At 34.8% G+C, this 12,275-nt stretch overlaps 1 protein-coding gene and 1 non-coding gene across 8 annotated transcripts in view; one reads left to right on the top strand and one right to left on the bottom strand.

Annotated features, from left to right (window-relative positions):
• The window catches only part of LOC106670319 (nucleolysin TIA-1), a 387,290-nt gene that overhangs the window by 145,038 nt on the left and 229,977 nt on the right, over positions 1 to 12,275 (bottom strand). For all 7 annotated transcript variants that reach the window (XM_024228481.1, XM_024228476.1, XM_014400523.2 and 4 more), the window contains exon 2: positions 631 to 718. Coding sequence is in view for 6 of the 7 variants with exons in the window: in XM_024228476.1 (XP_024084244.1) it covers positions 631 to 718 (88 nt within the window). In the remaining variant the exon portion in view is untranslated. The remainder of the gene's footprint in view (positions 1 to 630; positions 719 to 12,275) is intronic.
• Positions 9,966 to 10,038, top strand: Trnad-guc. Its single transcript has one exon. It is a non-coding gene; the product is annotated as a tRNA-Asp (tRNA).

Genomic DNA, 12,275 nt, shown 5'->3' with positions numbered 1-12,275 from the left:
AATTTGTTTTGAATATTAAATGGAATGTGAAAAAATTATTACACTTTCCTTGATCATATTACTGTCATATAATATTCATATCACATTAGACATCGCTAATAAAAATTTGTTTTTACAATAAAACCAACCACATAGTTATGTATGTTAAGAAACCAAACTAATATCTTTAATTTTACTACAGAGAAATAAATAATTTTAATCATTTATCCAAAAGGGTCGCTTTTCAAAAGAACAAAGGAACGACGACCGATAAAACTTAATATTTTAGTGAAGTGGAAATCAATTTCAAATTAAATTTTCAGGAATTTACTCTAATCATGATTCAAAACGAAAAATTTTTTGTGCAAGTTTAAACAATACAAAAGAGAAAGCTTTTCGAAGTAAATACATTCTTTTAAACGAGTGATTCAGTCGAATTAATAAAGCAGAATATGAAATTCAATTTTGAATGAAGATTTAAGGGGTCTTAAACCGACTTAATGAGGTTTAATAGCACGGCTCGCAGGAGAAATTCCTTAAAGGTTGAATTGAAGGTTATACCGGTTTGTCTTACACAATTTGAATATTTGTTTATGTAAGTCGAAAGCAGCTGACTTTTATTATAAAAAAGTATTATAAAAAAGGACTTACGAAATCTCCCCAAATGCTGCGAACGCCTCTCGCAAAGTATGTGTTTCTATTTCCGGGCTCAGGTCACCCACAAATATGTGATGGTGTTCTGAAAAACAAAAATAAAATAACATTACAAACAATACAACAATAAGCTGGGTCAAAATTTACGAAACGCTTAGTAACAGTTGAGATAAGGGCACATTGATTCTAAACATTAGGATAGAGTGGCCTAACAGCAAACTCCATTTAGCCGGTGAGCCGGGCATTCAGATTTCGCCAGTATTCAAATGGCAAAGTTGGAGAAGAGGGAGAACAAGAGGTATTCAACTTGTTCATAATATGTTAGGAGCTTCTTCCGCCGAACCTCTTCAACTGCAGTCCTTCCACCTTCTCGGCATTCAAAGTCTTCCATTGATATTCTAGTCATTATAACTTGTATACAAAAAGATAACTGTCTGTTCACACTGAATAGTTCAAAAAGGATGTAACGGGATAGAAAATTAGTAAAATCGTTGAGTAAACTATATTCTGTTTATCTTACCAAGTCTGTGACACGAAGGACAGTAATTAATTAAATTTTATAACAGTATCATTAGGAAATGGTCAGTCAGAAAAAATTTGGGAAACAGAGTTCTTGATTTGGTCCACAATCGTTCAAACGTTCCTGAAATTTAAATTTCATTCAGCCCAATGACTTATTTATGCAGGAATTTACTACCCATGAACAAACCCATAATTTTTACCTACTCTTAACTAATATAACAATTTAAGATGGATTTTTTTTAGAGTGATGGAAACATTAATACAAGTCCTTCTTCATTATTTTTCCCTCCACTTGTTTTCCGAACTTCCGAAGTTTATAATTAATTTTGCGGAGCAATCACAGCCGGAATGGTCCGTGACGTTCAGTAAAAGAAGTTTTTTTGTTTTTCTTACTTTTTGTTCGTAATGCAGGTGGTTCGTAAAAACTGGACGGGAAAAGAAAAAATTGGAAAGATTTTCAATTATAACTCGGAATTAGTTTTTGAGAATATGAATATTTTATTTCGTCCCAACGACCTGTAAACAGACGTTGTGTCAAAGGAAAGAATAAATGCGAATTGATCGCATTTTTTTAAGTACAATTTTGAGGGAAGTTAATCAAGAATGGACAAATGTTTGAAAACAAGGAACGTTAAGTGCCATTTCAAGAATAAAATTTTAAAAATGTCAGGCTGAAAAATATGTAAGGCAAAAATCATATTAAACCTACATTTTTTTAAATTGAATTTTATCAGAGTTAACAGTTTTAATAAATCCATTGTGTTTCGGGGTCTAATTTACCAAATTACTTATTTACAAAAATTATTCCTTTTATGTAAGGTCTTGGTTGAGATGAAAAAGCCAGTGACACGAGCGGGATTCGATCCGACGACGTTCGGCTTGATACGCCGCTGCTCTAACCACTTGAACTATCGTGACTTCGATTCACTGGGACACCAACTCCCCATCTGAACCTACAACCGTTCAAATTTTCCCTCTTTTTTGCATTTTTCGTCGTGTTATCAGAATTCGATTCTCAGCGAATTATGAAGTGGCTGGGGGGAGTTGTTAGTGAAATGTTACTTCTTTTACTTATTAAATCCATTATGTTTAGTGGTCTAATTAACCAAATTACTTCTTTCAATTAATTATTCTTTTTATGTAAGGTATTGGTTGAGATGAAAAAAACCAGTGTCATGAGCAGGAGTTTGAACAAAAATGTACATGCGCTCAACATCATGTTATATGCAATCCTTATTTGACTAATACTGGTTCGATTTGGTAAGTTTGGTTGAAACAATCGAATATTCAAAACAGAAAACTGTGATTCCAACTTCCAAAACTTGTTTTCGAAAAGAAACCGTGACCAGCCTGATAATGTGAAAATCATTGATCGTCTGAACATGGTTAACAGGAAAGTATTAGTTATGTAACTGATGTAAACCCTTCCAACTTGTCATAACATCTTTCAAAATGCCGAAAATCTAATTCAGAAAGAAACTCTAATTAGCTTCTCATGCGCAGTTCTTTACCTTAAAGATAATTAAGAACAAAAATACTAAGCTGTAATGCTTATGAGAAATGTGCATTGTAATGAAAATAAATATATTCATTAGTTGGATGTGCGGTGGAAAAAAAAATGGTACAGAGTGTAAAAACATGAATTGAAAGAAACATTGGGTGATAATGATTTCAAACCGACGAAAGTGTACTAAATACTTGATTGGAGGCCCCGCTGATTTGTATTCCTGGCGTTAACAATAGGCCCACCCCCTTCAAGAGAGGGAAAAAGTTAAAAATTAAGGTTAATTAGAAACATGCCCCGTGGTAATTTATAGGCCGGTGCAGTCAACCCAAATGAACACCGGGGGGCAATTGCAACAATTTAATTCCCCTTAAATATTCCAGGGGGGTAGTGTTTAATGCGGTGGGTTAATTAGGAAAAATAGAGGACATGCAGGGGCGACAGGAGTGGGGTTCCTGAAAAGGGGCAACGTTTAATGAGAAAGAATTACTAGGTGAGACCGATTGCTCAATTTATGCTTATGACGTATGGTTCTGCCGACGCAATATTAACATCAGAATATGGTGTTGAATTATTACCCCGCGATTTGGGCTGTTACCGACTGCGTGGAGATATTCGTCCGTCCATTCATCGAAACGCTCAATGACGAGTGTTCCCAATGCCAATCCATCAAGGCTCCCAAACAACGAGCCACTAATGAAGACCGATCAAATATGAGCAGACATGTTCAACAAATGCATAATACATGTGTATCCCACATAATCAAATTAAGCTTTATCTGTAATGATGACAATTGGGCAGAGGAAAATATCGTACAAGTTGCATAATTTTACGTAACGTAAAAATAACTTCAACTCACTTATTTGTTACAAACCGTCATAACAACAACCACCACATCATAGGTTTGAGCATCTAGGTGTGTCGAAGGTATATAATAAATTCTAGCATAAGTGAAATAATATGCTATTCATCTAAAACTATATACAGGGTGAATTGCTACTCGTGCTACAAACTTCTCCAGTAGATTCTTCACCCTAAAATGAACAAAAAAGTTCATATTGTCCATGGTCCGATTCTCAACCATTTCAGAGTAATTTCGCTTTTTATCGATTTTGAAAGATATCACGTCCTGGCGTCGGAAAATCGTGATATCTTTTAATCTAAACATTTCTCTTAAAATCTATAAGCACCGTTGAAATCCCCGTTAATTTTTAGAGAGAATCAAAATCATAATTCCATTGAAATTTTTTAATTTAATTTAATGCCCATTTAGTATGTAATGCTTAAGAAGTTTACAAACAGCTAGAAGGTCAAGGAAGAAAGACCCAAACGTTTTGCCACCTTCATCTTCTTATTGAAAAATTAACGGGGATTTCAACGGTGCTTATAGATTTTAAGAGAAATGTTTAGATTAAAAGATATCACGATTTTCCGACGCCAGGACGTGATATCTTTCAAAATCGATAAAAAGCGAAATTACTCTGAAATGGTTGAGAATCGGACCATGGTCAATATGAACTTTTTTGTTCATTTTAGGGTCAAGAATCTACTGGTGAAGTTTGTAGCACGAGTAGCAAGTCACTCTCAAACATTAGCAATCCTTGAACCACCATTTTTTCTCTTTTTGTCATCAACATCTTGGTCTCACAACCACTAAATAAGAAAATGACGAGTGCGTTGGAAGCGTTATTAAATCAGGTAGTTTTCCTCAAATTTGCTGCCTTCTGAGACTAAAATTAGAAACTCTGGATTACTTTATACACTTTCCGATTTACACAATTTTCCACTCTTTTTGTAGTTCTGGCTGAAATAAAACACAAAAAATTAGCCCAAACATTTTGCCACCGTCATCTTCTTATTGAAAAATTAACGGGAATTTCAACGGTGCTATTAGATTTTCAGAGAAATGTTTAGATTAAAAGATATCACGATTTTCCGACGCCAGGACGTGATATCTTTCAAAATCGATAAAAAGCGAAATTACTCTGAAATGGTTGAGAATCGGACCATGGACAATATGAACTTTTTTGTTCATTTTAGGGTGAAGAATCTACTGGAGAAGTTTGTAGCACGAGTAGCAATTCACCCTGTATATGAATACATAAAAAGTAAAAACACCTTTGTAATCTTCCCATTGACGGCTTCTTTCACCTCAAAGAAGCTGACTCCTCATATAAAAATGTCTTTTATTCCGACATCCTTCCCTACCCATTCAAAATCCAACGTATATAAACATAAAATATCAATATCTCACTACCACTCTCAACACAACACCCAATAATGACACATCTACATTCAATATTCAACAGAAAACAAACACTTTGAGTGATTTATTACAAATACTTTGATTGGTCCAAAATTTCTATCACTGTATAAATTCATTCCTTTTTTAAATATAAAATTTTGTAGCATTGTATAAATTCATTATTTTGAATCTAAAATTTTGTAGCATTGTATAAATTCATTATTTTGAATCTAAAATTTTCTAGCATTGTATATATTCATAACTTTCCCAGATCCTAAATGTATTTGTAAAAATCAAACAATGTTTATAAATCCCAGGCCCTGAAGATGATCTCAAAAAGATCGAAACGTTGGAGTGATATAGAAAATGTTTTTCTAAAGCCTACGCCACACCAGACCGCACCTCTCGATCTCGAAATAATCATTAATTAACGGTCACTAAACACGACACATTTCTAAAACGTTACGTTTATTTTTGTTTTGTTCTGTGTGTAATATTTTAGGATGATTAAAGTCGAAATTGTGTTGGTGTTGAAAATGGTAGGTAGCCGGTGCTGTTGGATTTTTTTTTTGCAATCATAGATATGTTGCTTTACTCTCTTATCCAGATATTGGGATGTAATTCCGATGTAAGTTGCCGGACAATTTAAACAATTGATTTTGTAAATTACGTATGATTTATTTGTTACTGATGTGGGTTTTTTAATTTTGGAAAAAAGTGTGTCAATTGTTTTACAGTTTTTAAAAGCTATTTTAAAGTTATCAGAAGAGAAAAATATGTTTAATTTATGTGACAGGTAAGTTCGTTTGTCTGTATTTGATAGATATGATGTATTATTATTATGAGTAATAGTGGATGGTGTTAATATTAAGTTGTAGTTGTTGATTATTCTGTTGATTATGAGTGTATGGTAATGATTGTTATGGAGTATATGTTTGTATATCTTTATGTTCTTGTGGTAAAAAGATTCATGACTTAGGGTAATAGTTCTATGAAGTAGCCCTTTGGCCGTGTATGAAGACGATGGTGTGATGTAAAGTTGATCTGTGTTTCTTGGTTTTTGATACCAATCTGCGATTAATGTGCCATCTGGTTGTTTTATTACAAGTGTATCTAAAAATGGTATTGTTTTGTTGTTTTCGATTTCATGTGTAAATTGTAGGCGTCGGTGAAAGCTGTTAAACGTATCTAATGTAGTTTGAATTTCAACTGTGGGAACTGCTCTTAATATATCATCTAAGTATTTAATGAGGAAGGGTAATGTGAAAGGTAGTTGTGGTATAACTTGTTTAATAGATGTGACAAAATTATATCTGCAAGTATCGGGCCTAGGTTGGTACCATGGGTATGCCAAATAGTTGTAAAATTGATAGTTATATGTAAAATATCTGTTAATAACTGTATATTGTAAGATCCTAAATGAAGTGCAATAGCAGCCCAGTATCTGAATGAAGTAAAAAAGCGAGAAAAAAAGCGTCCAACGACTGTTGAGAAACAGTTTGGAACAAATGTTTAATGGACGAAAACCCAATTACTATTCAACTGAATAACCGCTTATATCTTAACAATCACAAAAGTACCATAAAAGGAGTTTGACTCGACTTACTTAGATGACATAACTTTGAAAGTAACATATTTTTACACCAGTTGTAAACACTTACCCAAAATATGAAATTATTTGTCTAGAAACAATACGATTTTTTAATAATATTATAGTGTCTTTTAAATACGTATTCCTGGGCTCTCAGTTTTGTGAATTGTTTTACGTCTGAAATGTGTGTTCAACGTGTTTAATTTATTAATTTACGTTATGTGTAATATGCATTGATAAAAACTGTTTTAAGTGGTATTGTCGGTAAGCGAGCTAGCATAATTCCTTCAAAATTTGTCAAGAGTTGTGCTGCAGATGTTGTTTTATGTTTGTAGTAACGTAGCAAAACAAGGATGGCAGCCGATTAAAACTGTCCCTTTGGGTAGAAGTCGGCCCGAACGGAATTTTAATTTCTTCATAAAACACGGTTTTGAGTTCTTTGAAAAGTTTCGGCATCAATGGGGTGATATTAGGCGTTATGACGCCCGGCAGAGGACGCCCCTACGGCCTCATCTTAAACGTAAACGACACCGTTGGATTATACGATCCGAGCCTTAACTTCATAGATAAGCTCTATGCCCAATTTACCTGCAGGAGATAGGCAGGAAACGATTTTTGGAAGAGGGAAGGAGCTTAAAGCTTTCCCAAATTGACAGGGAGATACAAGACTTAAGTCGCGAGAGTGAAGGGGTATTAGAGACGAAGGGCCCAATGGAAACAGGAACGAGATAAGTTTACACCATATTGAAGGAAGGGCGGTCACCTCCCTTTTACACTAAAGCCCTTTGTTTACCACCAACACTTTACTATCTCGACAAAAGGGAAAACCAATTAAAAGAGAGTCTCTCCTCAAACCGAGTAACAATCGCTACTGCTCTTTCATTTACAGACATCCGATTTAACACACGTCCGGAAAATATCAAGACCATTTTCCAATCACATTGATCGCGTTTTGTCATCTCTTTGATCATTACTTATCATCTGCGGTTCGGTTCGCTTGTTTTAATTATTTGTCATGGATTCGACTCGTCACAGGTTTAAGGATTGGATGATCGAACTGCCAAATACAGCCCTTACCTGCAGATCAGCGGGCGATGAAATTTGTTCCATCAACAAGGAAACGGCAAAAGGTGCGCAAACAATTTTGTCTAGTCGTTGGTCAATTATTCGAAATTCTTTCGACCTTTCTCTTACTATTATTTAGTCACTTTCTATCGTTAATACAATCCATTTGATTTACATCCGAAATTATTTTATTAATCTATAATCAGTACAGTATATTTTCATGTTCAATACACTGACAAAATGTTATCAGTTTTATTTCCGAGTGTTGTAAAAGAGTCACCTCAAGATAAGGCTAAATATAGTCTTTTGTTACTTAATTTAAGTTTACCAGAGAGAAGGTAGGATACAGCTGGCAGCCAACTTAAAGCAACAAGTTATATTGCATGGGCCACGTAAAATTGGTGAACATCTGGTTTTTATTGATCAGATCAGCTCCACCATATGCAGTACATGAAACTACAATGACATCAGTTCTTGATGATATGATTCTATTTTTGTTAAACAAGATATATATTATATGTATATTTCTCAACTTTTACCGTAGGAAATTAGGTAGCAACGAGACAATAGATAGATAGGGTCATCTGTCATCATCCAGATATTCGATGGCGAGGAGAGGAGAGAAGGGAAGAGAAGAAACCAGGGAGAGGGAGAGGGAGCAGGAGAAGGAGCGAGAGCGAAGGAGTGGGAGAGGGAGAGGGAGAGATTCTTACTAGTTATTAATTAATATTTATACAATTATTATATATTTTTATATACTTTTAATTCAAAATATGTCATCGAAATTGAGGCCGAAATTGGATCCAAGATCCAAGAATGAAAAAGTGCCGTTTTTCTCACATGTCAACATTGTATGCAAATCTTGAGGGACAACGTAGACCACGGGGTATTATGAAATATTTCGTTTAAATAATTTTATATCCACGCCACATATCGCACAACCCTAAAAAAGTGACACAACTCGGAAAATTCTAAAAACCGGATTATTAATTTTTTGAAGTATTCGGGTTTGTGATGGTACAGGAAAAATTATACAACTGAGGTGGCCTCTTGGCTGCTCAGCACCATGTGCCATTTTCGAATTGGCGGAAACGCACTGTCCACCTTCACATGTATTAAATATTTGTAAAACTGACTTTCACATGACATGGATAAACTGATCCTACATTTGTTGACAACCAACAATAAGGAAACTGCCATCTATAATGATAATGAAATGTATGTCAGTTCTTAAATTCCACCTCTTTGGCAACTACCTTGGGGCAAAACATTATGGATATTGGATCTTCTCGTTGCTCTTTGATAACGGGTAATGTGAAGAAAAGATTGACCTATAATGCTGATAGTTCTGCCTCTTCAGATATCACTAACAAACTATGAAGCATTAAGGCTCATCATCAAAGTTGCAGGTGAAAAATGTTACAGAAAATCAAAATATTGTACACACTGAATTAACACAATTATACTTTATACGAAAAAAAGAATATTGCATGTCCACAATTGAATCTAATAGAATTCCTAGTTCTTACGCTGCGTTTTTCTCTTCATTGCACAAGCAAAGTAGTACTAATTTTAAAATTATTTTAGATTTCTATTTTAGAAGTATCAATCACTTTTTCCCTCACGTACACTCAGGGTCAAAGTATGATCTTGAACAAAAAAGCACACTCAGATGTTGCCAAGTTTTCGACCTATTTTACCTTAAAATAGGTCGAAAGCTTGACAGTACCAACTCAATTTGCTTTTTAATTCAGCACATACTTTGATCCAGAGTGATCGCGAATTATTTTAGTTTCATTTCCTTTATTTTAATAGCATTCTTAATTATAATATTTCTGTTAACAATGCTGTCTTTTTAACTTTTACATTATTTTATAGTTTCAACGATTTTTTAAATGTTTTAATTACACTAGGTTTAATAATCAATAAAACCTTTATTTCAATAATTAATTTTGTGTTTGAAATAACTATTTAATACAATTAATCAAGGTTTTAAGTTGAGATAAAAAAGTCAGTGTCACGAGCGGGATTCGAACCCACGACCTTCAAAAGGTGCGGTTGAGATGGGAAGTAGTTCCCGAGGGGATCGAAGTCACGATAGCTCAAGAGCTAGAGTAGCGGCGTATCAAGCCGAAGGTCGTGGGTTCGAATCCCGTTCGTGACACTGACTTTTTAATCTCAACGTAAAACCTTGATTAATTGGATGATATTAATTGGTCAAGCGGACCACGAAAAATAGTGAACTTAATGAATTAAAATGAAGTATACTTCACTATAGCTCTCCGTGGTCATTTCACTTGTCGCCGCGAATCAAATAGATTACACGACATTTGGAAAATGGCAAAAAGGAGGGAAAATTCAAAAGTTGCGGTTGAGATGGGAAGTTGGTGTCTGAGTGGATCGAGGTCACGATAGCTCAAGTGGTAGAATAGCGGCGTGTCAAGCCGAAGGTCGTGGGTTCGAATCCCTCTCGTGACACTGACTTTTCTATCTCAACTTAAAACCTCGATTAATTGTATGATATTAATTGGTCAAGCGGGCCACGAAAAATAGTGTAACTAATTATTTCTGACTTCAGGGGAAAAGCACATTAATTTTGGTCAAAAATAAACTTAGTAAAACTTAACATATATTTATATGTTTTATAAATATTATTACTATTTATGCTTGTTTGTTAGGTTTGTATGTTGTCAGTTACTATCATAAAGAAATTAATAGCCTTACAGTAAATCATTGACTACCATTAGAGCAAACAAACTAACTTACTGAGAGCCAATCACAACAAACGTGACACTTCTCAAAAAGGAATAGTTTTTTAGTGGCAGTAAAGCTGGATTTTTAAAGTCTTGTATTTTTCCTTAACTTTTGGACAAACGAAAGACAATATTGATGAATGTCAGTTTTATTATCAATTGTTTATGATGTTTTATGTTTATTTAATACATAAATAAAAAAAAAGTCCATCTGTCTATCCTGAAAAATTTTCTTTTTTTGAGTTGTGTCATTTTTCTTGGGTGTGCGATATGTATTGTATGAGTGAGGCTGAGAATGAGAGAGAGACATCTGGCAATCATTTCTCGGTTTTAACTTTTAATAAAATAGTCGTACATATATAAAAAAGTATTATTTTCGACTTTCTTATATTTTATATTGTGAAACTACATAAAAAATTTATAACCAGTAAATGTAATACTATGAATTAGAATGGAGTAGTTGGCTGGAATGACGGTCGCCCAGTAGTTCGTGGCCATCGTTGGACAGTCAATGCCATCTCACGGATAAAATTTCTTACAAAGTAATATACATTAAAACGAGGACTTTGGTTTGGTTCTATGCAAAGTAATAAAAGTTGACTTCTTTCCTGCCCCGTAAATCAAGAGTGCAACAGTACTAGTTAGTAGGCTATCAAATAAACTAAACGTGCTGTTAATTTTGATGATTAATTTCACAGACTGCACATATTTTCAGGTGTTAGAGTTCCGATGATTAGGGATTATTTTCAGCTTCTAGGGTTCGAAATGTCTCGTTTTTATACTCGAGAGAATAGCCACAATGTTGAGGTAAACTAGAATAGGTTTTTCTTTTTGAGGTTATGATTATAGGGACTTATCTTCAAGCTCTTCAGCAAAAAAACAATTCACGTTGTAATGTTATCGGAAAGAACAGGAGGCTATGACAGGATCAGTGTCGAGATATTTAATATTCAAGTCATTAGAGAATGTAAAACAGTGTAGAGGGTAAAGGAGTGGTGAGAGAAAACGTCCTTGAGAAACACCACCGTTGATTGAATAAATTACAGATTTAGAAATATATCAATTTGTAAAAAAAATATTTTCGCACTGTTAAGGGTATTTTATCCAACTGATTAAAGGTTTCTTAGATCAGGGGTCAGAAAATTACAATTGACAACCCAGAATACGGCAAATAAGAGTCGCACCGCGGTCCCCATTAACCAGGACTATTTCGATTAGAAAATTTGATATTGAAAGAATAAACAGAATTTATTAAAATAAATAGCATACATATGTTTTTGCATAGTTTTTGACGTTTATATACGAAAAATAATTAAATACGCGTAAGTTCGTTCGAAGGAAATATGGATAAACATTCGTCGTAATTGCTAATATTAAAATTTGAAAACACTATTTTAGTTCTTTGTTTGTTTGTGAAATGAATAGAGGTTTTCTGAGCTTATAAATTTAAAGAGACAAACGACAAACTGGAAAGGGGTGGAAGCGTTGTCCGGAGGATGAGAGGGTATTAATGCTTGTGCCCCTTTCCACTTCGAGCACAAAGTACCTGGAACAATAAATCTAATGGAATTTAGTTCGACACTAATGACTCTCCCTTTACTAACTCACACCTTATCTCCTTTACCAATTTGCGTCAGTGAGAATTCCCGAGCGAGGGGCGGCTTGGGGTGGCCGAAGCGTCGCCTCCATCTACCAGACGACGGTTTATAAAAAAAAAATTCCGTCGACTTGCGGAGCTTCCAGCTGGAATCTTTCGATCCGCCCGCGATCGCCGATGTGCCGGCCCCAGTGGACTGCCGGTCCGGGGAAAGGGCGGAAAGCCCCAGAGGAAGTTCGTGCCGAATTATCTCGACCGTTTGCCTCAGGAGAGGGTGAATTAGAGAAATAAGTGCGCTCCCCCTCTAGAGATGGGGTGAGGTAGACCCAAGGCAGTAAAATACCTTTTAGAGGATTGTTTCTATT

The sequence above is a fragment of the Cimex lectularius genome, unplaced genomic scaffold, assembly GCF_000648675.2.
Source record: "Cimex lectularius strain Harlan isolate CLEC.00 unplaced genomic scaffold, Clec_2.1 scaffold258, whole genome shotgun sequence".
NCBI classification, from domain to species: domain Eukaryota; kingdom Metazoa; phylum Arthropoda; class Insecta; order Hemiptera; family Cimicidae; genus Cimex; species Cimex lectularius.
The sequence above is the reverse complement of the archived record's forward strand: the minus strand, read 5'-3'. Positions and strand labels throughout refer to the sequence as shown.